This window comes from Oculina patagonica, chromosome 2 (assembly GCF_052425735.1).
Source record: "Oculina patagonica isolate OP01 chromosome 2, crgOcupat, whole genome shotgun sequence".
In the NCBI taxonomy this organism is placed as follows: Eukaryota; Metazoa; Cnidaria; class Anthozoa; order Scleractinia; family Oculinidae; genus Oculina; species Oculina patagonica.
In genome coordinates this window covers 9,974,286-9,993,230 of record NC_135759.1, presented here as the reverse complement: position 1 = coordinate 9,993,230, position 18,945 = coordinate 9,974,286, and the positions used below count along the sequence as shown (strand labels likewise).

General features: G+C 38.7%; 1 protein-coding gene across 2 annotated transcripts in view; it reads right to left on the bottom strand.

The window, feature by feature from the left end:
• Positions 1-209: 209 nt before the first annotated feature.
• The window catches only part of LOC144642920 (uncharacterized), a 35,398-nt gene continuing 16,662 nt past the window's right edge, over positions 210-18,945 (bottom strand). The window contains exons 2-5 of one of the 2 annotated variants that reach the window (XM_078502024.1): positions 8,197-9,063; positions 7,229-7,932; positions 4,487-4,724; positions 210-2,229 (exon numbers count right to left, since the gene is read on the bottom strand). In XM_078502024.1, coding sequence (XP_078358150.1) covers positions 4,527-4,724; positions 7,229-7,932; positions 8,197-8,971 — 1,677 coding nt within the window. In that variant the 5' untranslated portion in view covers positions 8,972-9,063 and the 3' untranslated portion in view covers positions 210-2,229; positions 4,487-4,526. The remainder of the gene's footprint in view (positions 2,230-4,486; positions 4,725-7,228; positions 7,933-8,196; positions 9,064-18,945) is intronic. The other variant, XM_078502025.1, reaches the window with a different exon arrangement.

Genomic DNA, 18,945 nt, shown 5'->3' with positions numbered 1-18,945 from the left:
CTCTAAGACGGACAGTTGGAGCTGGTCCCGAAGGTGTCCGTTTTAGAGAGAGTTGACTGTAAATCATAATAAACAAGGACAGAAATTTTTCCATAAATTCATCAATTAACCCCCCTCTCTTCCCCTTCTGGTCACGTGGTCCCTTTCTCTCCACCTTCTCTCATTCATCGCTACTCATAATAAAAACGTAATGAAACCAAATGAACAAATTGAAACCTTTAATTGTTTGTTTTACTTTGTAAGTTACAAACTACGTACACGGCCAGGTTGGTGGCCTTTCTGACTGTCGAATACTCACATAAAGTCAAGTTAGACTTGAAAGCTTTGGTTTTACTGACATCATTAAACTATATATTTACAACAGACTATTTTAAAAGGTGCTCGCGACCAAAGATAAACAATTGTGAAAAACAACATTAACAACAACTAAAATATTTTAAAATATTGTGTTATATTTGTTTCAATTTTTTTCGCAATTGTTTATTTTTGGTTGCTAACGCCGTTTGGGTCAGTCTGCCGTAAATATATATCATTTTAGATTATTTACTGATCCAGGTCTGGAAGAGATCCGGCACCACTCATTGGTTTGTCGCTCAACGATAATTTTTAGATTTTATCATAAAAACTACCCGTTAATTTCGTTCAAATGAAATAAAGTCCACTAAGCATGACAGTCCCTTTTTCGCGAATTGCGAGGTCTCACTACCCCTCAGATTATTTCGACTTTTTGAAGATTACTGTGCCACTCCGAGCCGTAAAAGAAACATTAGTTTCCCCAGAAACTCGTCAGCATACACAGTTCAGATCGAATGTTCTTTCCTTGTCTGGTCATCCACCAACTTGACACAATTAGGCGCTAAATCATGATAAACGGAAGGTCATATATATCAAACGAAGGTTATACTTGATGAGCTACTCTAAAAACAAACGTACGCCGAAATTGGTACATTTTTGAACGATTTTCTTGAAATCAAAACTAAAGTTAGAAAAGTGCATTTTACAGAAATGCTAATCATTTAAGGTAATTTCCCTGAATTTCCAAATGAACATAGATTTTTAATCAAATTTTGCCTATTATTTTTGCCTATTGCAATATACTAGACTTCAGTTCTGCGCAGTGACAGGCTAAGAGATTAATTACAGCGCAAAATGTCGATTAATAATAAACTGTGCTGTAAAAATACATGTTTCACTAGTGTGCTATGCGCTCCCTTATGAAGAAGAAAGTCTTTATTTAAAGAGAATGAACATTGAAAATCGAAAAAAAACAATAATATAATACGTTAAAAAATCAATTAATAAACCTTTAAAAACTACAATATAAAACTACAGGCTATATAAAAAACTAAGTTAACCAACTGACTAACTGAATAACAAACTAGCTAATTTATTAATTAATTAATTAAACTAGCTAACAATCACCCAGGTTCTCATGGCCTAAAAACGGGATTTGCTTTTGTCAAACTTAAGTTACTTGTTCTTTGATAACAATTAATTATACCCCATTCACAAAATGAAAATCAGCCACAGAAAACTGAAAGACAAATTTTCCATAGGGTTCACTACTTGAACAGTTCAAGTAAACGCAGAAAATGCGAGAAAGTGTACCTGATGAGGTCCCACCCGAAAATCACATCGGTTGATTGTGGCCCTTCTGGGGTCACGTAAACATTCACCCAGAACCCACTGGGAGAGTGCATAAAATCTAATACGTAAATAAAACACGAATGCGACTTGGCAATAAAAGACCAAGCTACAACCAGTAACACTCGCTAACTTGGTAACAAATATTTGAAAATGTTCTTTGGAAGATTCCTAACCCTCGCATGCACAAGCAAAGATGGCTTCACTGTGTCTTTACTAATTAATGACATAAAATCATTCTAAAACAGAACTTTGTAAGTGAACTTTTGGTAAACGTTTCACAGTAAATAAACTGCTTCGGCCAATCCTAAATGCTGGGGGATTCCTTACTCCTTGCATACTAAGTAAAACCTACTACCCAAAAATCGAAATCACGTTTTGGGAAAATAGGCCATTTACTACTATAAAGTGCTAAAAATTCTTTCTGTGAACTTCTGTAAGACAAATTGACATAACTACCTAAAATTATGTATTGTTTGCATGAATACTTTTAGACTGGATATCAAAAGCCATATTCATATATTCTTCCGGCAAAAATCCTGTCATCTTTTGAAGATCCAGATTTCTGAGTCTTATCTTTATACCCTACGATAAAAAAGTAGAAGAAAATGTCGGTTCTGTTTCGCACCCTTGCACAGTTCAGGGAATCTTAGTATTCTGGATTTTGGACTGGAACTAGTTGGAATGGAAGCTATGAGGGTACAATCTACGCCACAATTCTTGGAACACTTGCCGTTCTTGGACACTTATAACAGGGAAACGAAATAAGCAATTACTCCCCCCCCCCTCCCCCATTACCATGGTGTGTACCTTGAAAAAACAATGCCTCCCGTTGCCGTCTATTTTACAACATTGCTTTTGGGGGAAGTTGGTTCTCCATTTCTGAGAATCCGTAAGGGAATGTCACGTTACAGTTGTTTACATGAGTGTCCCAAGGAATTATGGCGCGGATTGTAGGTAAAGATGTCAAGGGCAAACATTACCAGTTTACTTTAGAGGAGGGTCTGAATGGGGGGGGTCCACATGTCGGTAGTCGGTTAAAAATTCCTTACTTTGTCGGTTGTCGGTTAAAATTTTCGACCTTTGTCGGTTGTCCGTAAATCTCAGTTAATGATTAAAAGTGCAAGTTAATTATTAATTTTTTTATTTAATTTACGCAGTTTTAAGACTTTAAACTCTAGACTATATGAAAATTTGTAATAATTCATTTGGTTGCACTTAAACCTCGTTAACTCAGTTTTTCTAAGCAGCGTGTTCGTCTAGTACCGATAAAATCAGTTTGCATCAGCAAATGCTCGTCAAATATTATTTACACATCGAGCGAAACTGAAATTTGGACCGTTCTCAGAAAAGAATAAATTAAAAGGCAGTGTTATTCATTTACCAATAAAACAGAAAGATGCTTATAAACTCTTTTACTCGCTTTTTCCATTTGTAACAAGGGATTTTATTTTCAATTTTTGCTTTCCTGAAAAATGGACGGTGTATACAAACATTCCGTTCAACAAAACAGCAAATAAAAAACGTAGAACCAAAGGTTAACCACGTTAATGTTTGAGCTCAATACTTAACTATGGAACTACATGTGAAACATTTAACTTCGCTGCACACTAAAACTAATACGGCTAATAGAACGTTCCACACACCGTTGAGCTCACTACTACTTTCATCCGAAATTAAATTTGGAAGCTCAAGCAGCCACTGCCCATCTGTTACAATTGCAAATTTTCGCATTTTCCCGTAAGCGTTTTCGCCAGGCGAAATAACTTCAGCGACAACCTGCCAATGCCAAATTAATGCGCCTGCTCCTTTAGCCCTAAAAAACTCCGGTTTTTTTTTTAGCTTGGAAACACCTTTATGGGTTTTTTTTTCCACCGAAACCCGGCTACGATGGCGTTTGATGGCAACCTCCTCGCCTTACAATCACTTTAACAATCCCGCTCATGGCCTGTCACCACACGAATAACCAACGCGCAGTGAAAATACAACAGCGGGACGCCTTGTGGCCTTGATTACCAGCCACTGTTCTACAAATGAACCTCCGCTGCTGCTCGAAAAAGTGACAGGAAACTCTAGAATTGACTAAATTTTGAATTGGTGTGGTTACTTCTGAACTAGACATTTCCTAAGCTAGACATAAATTCAAAATGCTTTTCTTTCTGAATACAAACGTCCGTATAACATCGGCCCATGTCGGTTGTCGGTTAGAATTTATTTGTCGCTAATCGATTATTTTTTCCTTGTTTTGTCGGTAGTCGGTAATATTTTTCGCCCTTTGTTGCTAGTCAATTAACCCCATTCAGACCCTCTTAGAGGGATAAAAGTAAAAAATGGAAGAGAATAAACACGTAGCCTGTTCTAGGCGTTCGGTTAGTTGGGGAGCAGAGCGAAAAACGGCGAGCAAAAAAGAAAAGGGGTCAACCCCTTCGCCATTTTTTCCACTCATTCTAACACAAAGATTACAACTGGAAGCGGAAGATACGGAGGTTTCTGGACTTCACTTGCCCTAATTCGTTTGTTTTAATTTTATGATAGGGTTTTTGTATTTTTTTTTTTTTGAGTGTGCAGAAATTTATGCATGATTCATTACAGCAAAGCTTGTGGATTTTGACCTGAGCGTAAGGTAAGGATGTCTTAATACTGTCAGCGTGACGCCAGTCGGCGGATTTTTGGACGACATAACCATTATTTTGAAATAACTGATGTGATCCTCGCAGTGTGTAAGCAACTTAAGCATTACATTTTTAAGCCAGAAAAAAAATCAAAGCTACAACGGGATAACCGTTATTTTAGTTATTAAAAAGATACTGGAAATGATACCGGAAATTAATACTGAACTTACATGTTTGAGCACAAAACTGCAGCTCTGGCACGTCATTAAATTAAATATTCAAGTTCTTCAATACAATAATTGCTTCCATATTTGGTCTCAACCCAGGCTCTGTTTGCACACATCTCCGCACGAGGGCTCGAAGCCAACGGTTTGTCACCATAGCAATTTGTTGATCACGCCTTTGAGGATCTGGCATATCCCGGATGCACATTTCACAGAGGAGAACACCAAAACTGAACACATCAACCTAAACACAGCAACAATAATATATAATAGGTATAGAAATCAGAGAGTTTTGGTCTAGAAAAGGGTAGCATTTACCGGGAAACCGATCGACGGTATAACGAATATAGTCCAGAAACTCGGAAGAGAAAGAGGCTTTCCTAAACGTAAATAAAATAATCGCGGCATCGTTGTTCACAGATGGTTTTCCTTTAAAACACTGATAATGATACAGTTCTAACAAAATGCAAGTTTGGGATAGGGTAGGGATTTTCAGTGTCTAGTCTAGTATAGGGTTGCAAAAATCAGCTGAACATGGTCTGGTATAGTTTAGGGCTTCAAATTCCCAGCGGCACACCCCCACCCAAAAAATACCGGGTGCACCCCCCCGGGTATGTTCATGACACTTACACCCGCTCATTTTTCGATGTGCTACACAAACAAGACGGATCGAAATCCGCCAATCACAGCCCACTAGCATGACCTTCTGAACTTGTGGGCTCATTTCCGGCACACAAGTTCAGAATGTCATACTAGTGGGCTGTGATTGGCGAATTTCGATCCGTCTTGTTTGTGTAGCACATCGAAATAAAATGAGTGGGTGTATTGTTAGCGATTTCATGGTATGCTCAAGCTCAAAAAATTCGTCCACTTAGGAACCAAAATAATTTTAAGAATCGCTTTATTTTTCTAAACAAACATCGAATATTTTTATTGGGTTATTAAAGTAAATAGAGATATTTATCCATTCATTCATTTGTGTGAGGTTTTCTGTTTCGATATTGTTCACTTCCGGGCTGAGTCAAGATATTTAAGTGTCGAGAACATAGCGATTTTATGGTATACCGAAGTTCGAATATTTCGTCAACTAGAAAACCAAAATCATTTTTGAATCGCTTGACATTTGTAAACAAACATCTGATACTCTCAAGAAGTTTCAGTGGATACGGTATTCTATGAAAATTTTGCACATTGTGAGGAGAAGGCTCGGCTACCAAATCAAGCCTGGTTTCCAAGCAAGTTTTTGGCCCCAAATCTTGTAATTATACTCATCGCGCCAATGCTGTTCAGCTGCCCTCCGGGGTAGACACAAAAACAAATAACACTATCTATTCACCGAAGCTCAGATGGTGTCTGTAGCAAATATTTTTGGGCATATTTTTTGCGCCAAATGATGATTAGACAATGGCAATTAAAATTAGCACTGTTGCTTATTGACTTGATTTGGTAAATAACGGTTTCTGCTGTTTTCCCTCGAAATGTCAGCAATTCCGAGCCAAAATGGCTTTGCAAGCTTTTCATTTTAATGTTCTTTTTTACTATAAAAAGAATGTATATCGTTCTATCTATATTAATGTATATTTCTGTATATCTATAGAATTTAATAGTCTAAGATAGTCTTAGTCTGAACGAAACACGTCCACATAAGGTGTTTTAGCTTTAAGTTTTTACCGTGAGTAAAAGGTGTTGTTGTTGTTTACAGGGCTAACTGTAGTCAACAACGTGGTCGTAAAATGTTTGCCTACAAAAATCAGACTTAGACCTTCTCTGTTAATCCCAGCAAATATAATCCACTTTGCAAGCCATCGTTTTACATGCGCTTATTACATGCACTTTTTACATGCGCTTTTAACATAAGCCTCCGGCTAGGATAGAGAGGGGCAACCTCATCCCGCGCCATGACATTAATAAATTGATTGATTCAATCAATCAATCAATCAATCAATCAATCAATCAATCAATCAATCAATCAATCAATCAATCAATCAATTAATCATTGATTGATTGATCTCGAGTTGCACTCACTTTGTTGCTAAAACATTTCAAAGACATAGGCTGCGGTCACATCTACGACGTAACTAAAGTTTAACTATAGTTAGTCTCAAGTTACGTGACGTCATACCTAACTATAGTTAGTGCTTTCGGTCGTCTTTGCGGTCACACCAATGCAGTTAACTATAGTAAGTTCTGATTAGGTTTTGAATAATTTTGAATTTATATTAGTTCTTGACAGCCCTTGTTGTTGATCTGTGTTTAGTTGTTCCTCTACTTATTCTACCAGTTGCACGGCATCTCGGCGTTGAAGAAAATAAAATGAAGTAAGGATGCTCGAAGCCGAGGAAATCAAGCATTGCACATTGGTGATATGTAATTTCTTGGCATGTTGTTTTTCTTTTTTTTTTCCGTTCCCTTCACGCTTTGTTTTTCATATGAATGTTCATTTTGCACGTGCGAAAAGAACAGTCGCATTCTGATTGGTATTTCGTTTGTAAACTTAAGACTAACCCATGAACATTGCTTGGGTATAACTATAGTTATAGTCTGTATTGTTTGGATCAGCGAGGCGTAAATTTTCTAACTATAGTTAGGGTGAACAGAGAAGCAGTCACATTACCGAAATAACTAACTATAGTTAAAGCCGTCTTAACTATAGTTAGTAGTCTAGATGTGACCGCAGCCATAGATGAGTAGGTACATTTAATAGAACTTGCATGGCAAAGTCGCGGAATGGGATAAGTTTCAACTAACCTTGACCGTTTGACTTGAAGTGAGTGCTTCAGGTGCACTGTAAATAACAGCTCCAGGGGCAACTGTCATGGTTTTTTGCATGAAATTAGCAGTACCATAATCGGATAACTTGCCTCGCCATTGGTCACCCCGTCGCCATAGCAACACATTAGCACTACTGATGTCGCGGTGAATGATTGGAGGGCTCTTTTGGTGAAGGTAGCTTAGCGCTTGAGCCACATCCAAAGAAATAATGGAGACTTCCGTTTCTGCCAGATGTCGCTGCTCTAGCAATGCTCGTAAACTTGATTCCATGAGTTCTGTTACAAATAAAGGACTTCCCTTGTCATTTGTGGCTCCGATGAATTGCAGCAAACAAGGATGACGGCACCTTGAGGCAATGTTCATTTCTCGCTCAAACAAAATTCGAATGCGAGGAGAAAGAATCAACTCATGGATTTGTTTCACTGCTACGGCACACCCACAAAACCTGCCCTCAACAACCATTCCCCAGGCTCCGCTACCAAGGGTTTTATCTGTTAGTTGAATTTGATAACGGGAAATGACCCAGTCCGGTGACTGGGTAACTTGATTTTCACCGCGTAGTGCTTGCTGAGCTGTGGAAAGAGTTGTCTCCAATTCATTCACTTCCTGGTCTTTAGCCCTCATTTGTCTCTCGTACGTAGTAATTTGATGCTGTAAATTAGCAGTTTCCGCTTCTTTTTCTCTTAATTGTCCTTGTAAGTTTCTTAACTGCTGTTCTATGTCCCTCAGTTGGCTTTGCAAATTCTCTTTTTGTTCGTCTTTCTCTCTCAGATCTTGTTGTGTACTTGTCAACTGTTGTTGCATGTCCCTCAGTTGGCTCTGCCAATTCTCTTTTTGCTCTAACAGATCTTGTTGCGTACTTGTCAACCGCTGGTGTATCACCCTCAGATGGCTTTGCAAATTCTTTTTTTGTTCGTCTTTCTCTCTCAGATCTTGTTGAGTACGTGTCAACTGCTGTTCCATGTCCCTCAGTTGGCTTTGCAAATTCTCTTTTTGTCCGTCTTTCTCTCTCAGATCTTGTTGCGTACTTGTCAACTGCTGTTCCATGTCCCTCAGTTGGCTTTGCAAATTCTCTTTTTGTTCGTCTTTCTCTCTCAGATCTTGTTGAGTACTTGTCAACTGCTGTTCCATGTCCCTCAGTTGGCTTTGCAAATTCTCTTTTTGTTCGTCTTTCTCTCTCAGATCTTGTTGAGTACTTGTCAACTGCTGTTCTTTGTCCCTCAGTTGGCTTTGCAAATTCTCTTTTTGTCCGTCTTTCTCTCTCAGATCTTGTTGAGTACTTGTCAACTGCTGTTCCATGTCCCTCAGTTGGCTTTGCAAATTCTCTTTTTGTTCGTCTTTCTCTCTCAGATCTTGTTGAGTACTTGTCAACTGCTGTTCCATGTCCCTCAGTTGGCTTTGCAAATTCTCTTTTTGTTCGTCTTTCTCTCTCAGATCTTGTTGAGTACTTGTCAACTGCTGTTCTTTGTCCCTCAGTTGGCTTTGCAAATTCTCTTTTTGTTCGTCTTTCCCTATCAGATCTTGTAGTGTACTTCTCAACCGCTGTTGTATCGTCCTCCCTCGGCTTTGAAAATTCTCTTTTTGTTCATCTTTGCCTCTCAGATCTTGTTGTGTACTTGTCAACCGCTGTTCCGTCTCCTTCAGTTGGCTTTGCAAATTCTCTTTTTGTTTGTCTTTGTCTCTCAGATCTTGTTGTGTACTTGTCAACCGCTGTTCCATCACCCTCAGTTGCCTTTGTAAATTTTCCAATAGTTGGTTTTTCTCCCTCAGCTGCTCACGCAAGTTGGCCTCTTGCAACTCTTTTTCTCTTCCTAAATTTGTCGTGAATAATTGAAAACAATCTAGGAATTATATCTATGGCAAATAAGTTGAGTACAATAATACAGATAAAATAGCCAAATTGTAAATTTCTATCTCGGCCGATTAAAAAAAAGAGTCTAAAAATACTCTTTATCGTAGGAATCGCCAACTGACTCGTCCCCAGTCGTCTTTTAAGTCCGTCTTGAGTCGACTGCTAAACACGGAGGGAATCATGGGAAGGAAGAGATGGATGGTATACCAGCAGACACATTGGAAACATTCGAATATTCGAAGAAAGGAAAAATCACAAGTATCATTTTGTAATCATTGCAAGGTATGGATCCCTATAATTCTGGATTACAATGTTGATGTGTTTTTGTTTGTGAGTCAATAAAATTCTCTCTGCATGAGTTTAGAAATTACAACATGATCATAATCATACTGCGAATGCCGTGACCATTTATTCCCGTGTTTTATTCCATGAAAAACCAAGTAGCTTGTTTTCAGAAAAAATTGGGCCAACAAATCTTTAAACGTCGCGGCGATATGTTGAAACATGATTGTAGGGATATGGAAAGAGCCAGAAGTCCGTCTTTGATCAGTCCAAGCTTTATAAATGAATACATGTAATCTGACGGCGGCACTTGAACTGTGAGTTGAATTCGACATCACATGGGCCTATTTCCATCCACCCTGCGAGCAGAGCCCTTTCTTTTTCACTGCAGATATACTTGAGAAGAAAGGGCTCTGCAAGAATCGTGTGAAATCTTTGTTGAGCATGCGCGAAGTTTACGCGATGCTTGCGCGTTTAGCTTGCGCGGGCTTGCTCGAGGACGACTTAATTTTGCGCAGCGTAGGTGCTGAATGTATAAATGAAAAAAAATGTAAATACTACGCTGTAGTCAAAAAAACTATTCCCGACGTTCCGATCGATATCAATTAACTAACCATCACCGATTAATATCGATTGATTGATTGATTTCCGATCATCGATTTTCATCGATTGGTCAGGCCGGGATTATACTGTAGTGATCTGTAGTTGGGCAATCGTACGCGTCGAGTTGTGTGATGGGTATACTAGTCGTGTGATATGGAAAAAAAAATCTCCGATTGTTAGATATATCGTGAAAGAGCGGTTTGTGGCGTTTTAAAGCGTCCGAAAGCGTTCTAATTAATAGTGCCTATTTTTATCTCAACACCGCCATTAATCCGTCCGCCATCTTGGAAACAGGATCTGCCAGTCGTCTCTCGCCTTTCCTCCTTCCCATCATCCTTCGCGTCTTGCAATTTTCGCATAAGAGACGACTGCGAACGAGTCAGAATCGGCAATTGGAAAAAAAGGAGTGGGGGGGTGGACCAATCTCGAGCCCAGAGTGACCCCCAGCTCCTCGGTCCGTTAGCGGTAGGGTCGCCGGGACTCACTCTGGGAAACTGAATTAATTTCTTTTTAGGCGAGGACGTAGTCTCGAGCCTTATGCTGTCGACCGAGTTTCGTGTTAGAATTACCCTCGTCCCCAGGGCCTTCTCGGCGACGAGTTAGGAGATAGGTCGAGGGTCTACATTTTTTTAATCTGAACTACTGGCGACATTGTAACCTGAGCTTTAACTGAAGACGAGAAGTGCAGAAGAATATACAGTCGAAGCTCTCGTAACGGACACTCTCGTAAGCGGACAGCTCTACTTACGGCGACTTACGGCCGCCTTGTTTGAAACCCCGTTTTAACTCTCATACAAACTCTGTATTTTTACATTCTCGTAAGCGGACATTCCCGTAAGCGGCCGCGGACACTTTCAGAGATTACGACTTAGACTTTTTCTTTGTTTTTAAGCTCCCGTAAGCGGACACTCTATCGAAAATTCTTTTAACAACCTCTGTATCTTGTTTTTATCATTCAATTTCACATTGCAGTTCGTTTCAATGATTTTACAGTAAATACAGTACCATATTTCAGTGCTTGTTTTCTCGTCATCCACGTCCGTCCGGTTATTGTTTGCTGGGCAAGCTCCTGTAAGCGGCCATCTATCCCCCACGCCTCTAGTGGCCGCCTACGAGAACCATTCTCGTAAGCGGCCAGCTCCAGTTACGGACACTTTTTTCGCGTCCCGAGGGTGTCCGCTTACGAGAGCTTCGACTGTATTGCCACAACTGCTGAGGTGAGCTATCTAAAGTTTTGCTTTTACTTTATTGAATACCGTAATGATGAATAACATAATGGTCAAAGTATTTATGGAATCAAAATAATGATTTTAAAAGGTTAAATATCTGCTAGATGTTGTTATATTTAATTTGCTGGAATTTATAGATCACTAAGCATTGAGAGAGCTTCAAACGCGATCACTTCTGTCAACAGAACGTTGTCATATAATCAGATACTAGGTGATTTTAACATTGATTTTAAAAATAGTGTACAAAGCAGCAGTAAATATGGATACAAACAAACTTATTTCAGGCTTTACCACTGATAACAGAACTACAATTGATCACATTTTATATACAAATCTAAATAAATTAAGAGTCCAAACTGGTGTTCTCGAGACACACTAAAGTGACCTTAAAGCTGTGTGGTTTAATAGCAACCTAAAAAAGACTACCGTATTTACTCGAATAAGCGCCGCCCGCGAATAAGCACCGCCCTCGAATAAACGCCGCATTTGGGACAAAAAAGTTAATAAGCGCCGCCCCCGAATAAGCGCCGCAGTCCCGATGCGGCACTTGTTTGAGAAATTCCGTTTAACTAAAAGCAGCACTACAAAGCAACTCTAAAACAAACTTGGACATTTTGTTCCATCAAAAGTGATCTTTTGCAGTTCATACGCCCATTAGGTTTTCTATCCAACATTCTTACAATACGTAGTTTTGTAAATGTTGTGAAGGCCGCGAGCTTTGCCAGGACAGCTAGCGCCACTTCTCTCTTCAGCAAGAGACGAATACCGACAATCAAAAAACGCTATTTTCAATTACTGCAAAAGATTAGATTCTCTGTGGTGTCCAAATTTTAAATAAGCGCCGCCCTCAAATAAGCGCCGCCCTCGAATAAGCGCCGCACTTGAGGCGCCAAAAATTAAATACCGTATTTACTCGAATAAGCGCCGCCCCCGAATAAGTGCCGCCCTCGAATAAGCGCCGCATTTGGGACAAAAAAGATAATAAGCGCCGCAGTCCCGATGCGGCGCTTATTTGAGGAATTCCGTTTTACTAGTGACAGCACTACAAAGCAACTCTTAAACAAACTTGGAAATTTCTTTTTCATCAAAAGAGATGTTTTGCAGTTCAATGTTATGGTTTTACCGCTCGCCCATTAATTCTTCTATCCAACATTTTTGCAATACGCAGCTCTGTAAATGTTGTGAAGGCCGTTAACTTTGCCAAGACCGCTAGCGCTACTTCTTTCTACAGCAAGAGATGAAGACTGACAATCAAAAGACGCTATTTTCAATTACTGTAAAAGATCAGATTCTTTATGGCGACCAAATTTTAAATAAGCGCCGCACTTGAGACGCGAAAATTTTAATAAGCGCCGCGGCGCTTATTCGAGTAAATACGGTATACACATTTTTGTAGGCTATAAGTACCAGTAATCACATGATTTCGAGTGCAATTTGGAATAAATAAGCACGAGTAAATTTTTCAAAGGCTAACAAAATTGCACGAGCCCGCAGGGCGAGTGCAATTTGTGGTCTTTGAAAAATTTACAAGTGCTTATTTATTCCAAATTGCACGAGAAAAATCATGTGATTACTTGTTAATAATATACAGGCCATCCTCGGAGGGGGCAGTTAGTGGGGGCGGGGAAAAGTCTATACGGGCGAAAAAAAAAAAATCGGCGAAGAAAAGTCAAGAACGAAAATAATAGCCCCTGGGGACATACTCTTACCGGACCAGTTCCAAAAGGACGCCGTCGTTCTGGCTTCTGATTGGTGCCACAAAACTTTTGTTTTTTTGTGCCCAATCAGAGAGCAGCAAGACCAGGAGTCGTTTCGTGTGTTCTTACACGGATAGATACACGAAGCCCAGTTGGTCGCCATGTTTTCTGTTCGTCGAAGCTACAGTTGAAAGAGAAACGCTGCAGTCACAGATGTAGAGGAAATCGTTCGGCATATCTGCAAGAAACTTACGCGAAATACGCTGGATCTTCGTAGGTGTCGTACACACACCGATTACGTAACTGATGTCGATATAACTTGGACGTGTTTCGAGATTCGCTTTCTTTGGCTGGACGAACAGTTTCTTTCTCCTGCTTTCTCGCATCACTTGCTGTTACTGAAACTGTGCCAATGCTGAGTAATTTTCTTTATCGCACGGGCCAGGCAGGTATGTCGAGCAACGGACGGCTTCGTGTACAAGTGCAGCAATGCTATCGAGCGCCATGTGAGTACTTGTTTCGGCGATGAGTAATATTAATTTGGAAGAAAATTGCCATGACGGTCGAGTCTATTCTTTTGTTTTTGTTAATAAAAAGAGAAAAAGAAACCTTGTGGTTAAGTTTCTGAAATTATTTAAATTTGCCCAAATCTTATTTCACCCCTCCAGGTTCCTCGGTATGTATATAGAGGTACATACATGTACTATCTTAGAGCGTATGGTGCATATTTACATATTGGAGTTTTGCCTGTAAGAGCCAAGAAGATTGACAACCCACAGCCTGAAATTTGCCATTTAGACACTCATTTTTACAAGAACCAATTCCATCTAAAATTTGGAAAATATTTACCACTAGTCACCTAAACTTTGGGAATACCTCCTATTACTTATATTTGGCTACTAACCTGTGTTCTCATGTAGAAAAAGTGAAATTGTACAAATAACTACTTTACTTCCTTACCTCAAATGCTGCATTCAAAGTGTAAATATGGCAGCCCTGTTTTATACTTTACAAAAATGCTTTGTTGCATGCCCCTGTAACTTGTATACCTTATCTTTCAAATATGAATATTGTCAATTAAATTCAATTATATTATGAATATTGAATGAATTACCAGTAAATTTGTATGGCCTGATAGACAAGGATTTGAATCCAAAGGACTGTGTCAAGCACAGATCAGTCACTCTTGCTTAAAATTGGACAAGGAATGTAGGAAAATTGTAAGGAAAAAGTCTTTATTAAAATGCATTTCCCTGTAAGATCTCAAAAAAATTAAATTGTCTAAGCTGATGAAAGAATGGGAATGCAATGCCATCACATTGCATTCTAAGAGGTAAATGTAGACTCTAGTATTGTTACTTGTTCCACCTAGTACTATGTTCATCTGTTTGGCTTTGAGGTTGTGTGTTATTGTTTTGAAGTGACAATACTGTTTCAAAACAAAAAATGGCTGCAAAGCCAAATGGGTAGCCTTTTAAGGCAAGAAATTACACAAATGCCTGCTGTTCTTTCTCCTTTTCTTGTTTGAACAAAAAAAGGTTTGTTTTAAGATCTTTATGTTTTTAGTTTACATATTTTATGATTGCAGTTGCTAAAAACATCACATCAATCCTGGCAGTAAACAGGATATTTGTCATAGGGAACTACAGTGTGGGGTTAACTTCCACAAGCCTTGTAGGTCAAAAGCAAAGCATCTGGAATTTACTTACTGGAATGTCATAGGTTCATTGCATGTTGAGAGATTTGAAATTATAAGTTGGCCTGTGTCACTGACTGAAAAATCATCATGATCATTGAACTGCCAGGCATGTTTCTATCACTGTGCAGCACAGCATGAGTTAAAAATACAACAGTGACAACTAATCCTAGTATGAACAACATACGTAAACACATCAGTGATCATTTTCAGTAACACCTGAACTCTGAAGTTCAAAACCCAAAGATTGCTTTTTTGCTGCCGTCAATCATAATAATGGCAATTAATAACCCACAAACCTTAAAAAACAAAAACAAGCCAACAGATTTGACCTGGTTTAAATGTCTCCCGTGAGGTCCACTTATGATTGACAGTGGCAAAAACTGTAAACCTGTTTAGAGGTTGATTGAGCTGAGTTCATGTTACTGAAAAGCACAATAGATATACAGATCTCAATCTGTATTATCAAAATGAAGACGTCATTGTTTTTCAAAGGCATTTTTGAAAACCACTTGTCAATCAATCAATTTACTTCATCCCATTTATCATCACACATAGACTGAGCTAGCCTGGGCAGAGGCACACAGGCTATAAATTGTTTTTAGTTATACAGTTAAAAAAACTACATCTCAAAAAACAGTCAGGTCCATTGATGAGGAGTCTATTAAAACGGCAGACATTGGCATATACAGTGGTTTGGAAGAATTCTGTGACTCAACATAATTAATTATAATAATATTATTGATTTTTTATTGTGCAATTTTCATAAATGATAATCATTTGCACTTTACAAAATTAAAATGACATTTCACGAATAAAAATCAGTGAAAACATCAGATTAGAATTAAAAACTTACATTTAATAAAAAAAGTTAAGCTAATAAATAAGTGCATTTACATTTGCACGTTTATGTCAGGGAAAAAAAACGATTTTAATACATCAATAAATTCACTGTTCTCAAAGAAAGCTGAAGAAAGTTGTGTTCCTCTCGTACACGAAGCCGTCCGTTGCTCGACATACCTGCCTGGCCCGTGCGATAAAGAAAATTACTCAGCATTGGCACAGTTTCAGTAACAGCAAGTGATGCGAGAAAGCAGGAGAAAGAAACTGTTCGTCCAGCCAAAGAAAGCGAATTTCGAAACACGTCCAAGTTATGTCGACATCAGTTACGTAATCGGTGTGTGTACGACACCTACGAAGATCCAGCGTATTTCGCGTAAGTTTCTTGCAGATATGCCGAACGATTTCCTCTACATCTGTGACTGCAGCGTTTCTCTTTCAACTGTAGCTTCGACGAACAGAAAACATGGCGACCAACTGGGCTTCGTGTATCTATCCGTGTAAGAACACACGAAACGACTCCTGGTCTTGCTGCTCTCTGATTGGGCACAAAAAAACAAAAGTTTTGTGGCACCAATCAGAAGCCAGAACGACGGCGTCCTTTTGGAACTGGTCCGGTAAGAGTATGTCCCCAGGGGCTATTATTTTTGTTCTTGACTTTTCTTCGCCGATTTTTTTTTTTTCGCCCGTATAGACTTTTCCCCGCCCCCACTAACTGCCCCTGGGTCTCCGAGGATGTATACAGGCGACAATTTCGGTCACGCTTTGATAATTTTCGTGACATTTAGCTCTTCAGCGCCTGGCTAAAAATTTTGACGTGTGAATTCATGCGTAAATATTCATTCACTCTCTGGAAGTGCTGCATGAAAGGTTTTTAGTGCAGTCTTTTCACTCTTTTCAAGGTTGAATTTGAAGAATGCGAATGACAAAGCAAGGAGATAATTCCTAGGGTTCTGCTGCCGTTCTTTGCTGAGATGTATTTTTTTTCGGTGCGTTAAGAAACTCCGGATCCGTGCCGTGTTTGTGTTCGCCCGAACAGAATTCAACCTTCAACACATGATGCTGACCAGAATACCGAATTGAAATACTGAACGATAACAATCAACCGAACGGAATTTCTTAGTACATGAGAGCACTCAGTTACAAATCCGCGTTGCTACCTGATTTCACTGACGTTTTACAGGTTAGTTAGGTTAGATTTGTCTCTTACAGTTGTAAAACTATCATTTGTGCCTTTTGTTGTTGAGCGAGCTTTAAATAACAAGCTTACTTAATCGCTGAGCATTCTGTCTTTAAAATGGAACACTTGCTCCTTCTGTGTTCAAAACTAAGAGGTAACCAGTTCCTAGGTAGTCTGGTCAGTACTTCTTCGCGTTTCGCTTCAGAGAAGTGAAGCAATGTTTCGTCGAGAATTTTATTATTGGCCATCGGCCGTGAGCTTATTAAATAATTGCGAGTTTATGTCTTTATATCCTCTTTGCCTTTTTGATAACTCCTCGTGTTTTACACTTCTCGACAGATAGTAATGTTTGTTGTACTTCTGTACTTTGCGTCGTTTTCAAGTCTTTTAATTAAAATTACGTTATAAAGTTTACATTTTGTCTCACTTTCGTCCGCCATTGTGTTTGTTCAAGATGCATTTTTCACGAGGCTACCGTAACTGTCAATCATTTTCAATTACACCGTTTTGCACTGCCAATTACACTTTTTGCACTGCTAATTACACTTTTTGCACTGCCAATTACACTTTTTGCACTGGTTTGGGATAAATTGACGTGTTCTTAGCCAATCAGAATGGATAAATTGTTGCTTGTATATTATTATAACTAGTACATGATTTAAGAAGCATAGCGTACATGTAGACAGATGTGTTAATCAGAAAAAAGAAAACTTTAAGTGAATTCAGTAACTACTTCAGTTGCATTTAATTGTTGTAGTTAATTAGTCGTGGTGTATAAACAAATATGTGTAAAACTATTATTAATTTTTTAACAATTGATTCTTTTAGTTTTAACACAGATACAGATACAGTTTTCAAAGAATCCACTGACAGCTGTGTTTTGTCCTAATTGCTTCAATATCTGTTTAATCTTCACTTCGTCAAGAAGCAGCATGAATGTGTGAATGTGGCTATTGCATTGGAACTGGTTACTCTGGAACTGGTTATTGGCCTCTATTAAGCCTCAATGCAATATATAGAAAGCCCAATCCTCACTATGAATGGCAGATATATTTAAACAAAACACAGCGAAAACCATGTAGCAATAACAAGTTAAAACAAAAAAACTGTGTAAAACATCTCTGGATTTGCTACTGAAAGACCCTTAAATTCAAATTCATCACTGTATCAACTCTACTTCCTAGACTCCACATGTACTGTATCAAGATGCTGGACTTATTGGACTTTCTTGCATCACAAATTGTACAGATAGTGCAAACAACTTTCAGCCCCATTTAAATCAAGATACTATATCAACTTTACTTCCTGGAAACTTGTACATCCTTGCGCTGCATATTTTACCTTTAAATGACAAAGCTTACAATACAGATTGTACAGTCAGTTCAGACAACTTTAAGCCACATTTAAACAAGAGGCAATCTAGATACATATTTCAAGACATTTTATTCATGCCGAAGTTGGGGAAGTTTCCTTGCTGTCTAGTAAAGTTACAAAATATGTTGCATTCCATTGTCAGAAGTTGTGATAAAAGACATCTTCTTAGAATTGTACGAATTAAATTGCCAATTTTGTGATCAAAGCAGCTTATAATTTGCCTTTTATTAACTACCGTAACATTGGTTAGAAACTAACCATACCTTAGAATGCACAACTAAAAACACCACCGGAAACAACGTACTGCATTTTAACATTTTATTATATAAACATCAGTGAAATACCAGGAAATCTTTCGTGCGAAAAAATCATATCTTCACACGTGAGAATAACATGTTATTTTCACATGTGAAGATATCAATTTCGAAACATTTTCTGACAAGTTTGCCCTGTTTCAATGCTGAATAAGCCAAAATAAATCGATATTAAGTCGAAACATCTTCGGATCTTTCTCAGCAATCTTCGGAAATTTTCGGAAAAGTTCGGAAAATGTTCGGAAACATTCGTACGACCTTCGGACAACATTTTGCAGATCTTCGGATATCTTCGGAAAATGGTCGGCAATCTTCGGATAATCGTCAAAGACATCGTAATTAGTAGGTTTATATCATATGCGCTCACTCGTGAGATATCGATTTGAACACTCGAAGATAAATTTCATATCTCCGCGCAACCATGTAATATCCTCTATTTATTTACCTGACAAACCCATTTTCCCCCATTAGCAAATGACTCAGTGTTTAACTTTCGACTAAGGGCCTCTTCACATGAGCCCGGTTAACGGGCTGTCTCGGTTACCACCAGGACAGATTTTGACGTCTGTTCATATGGAAAATTTTAGCCCGGTTGACGGGGATAAAATTCAAGAAACGAAACCAAA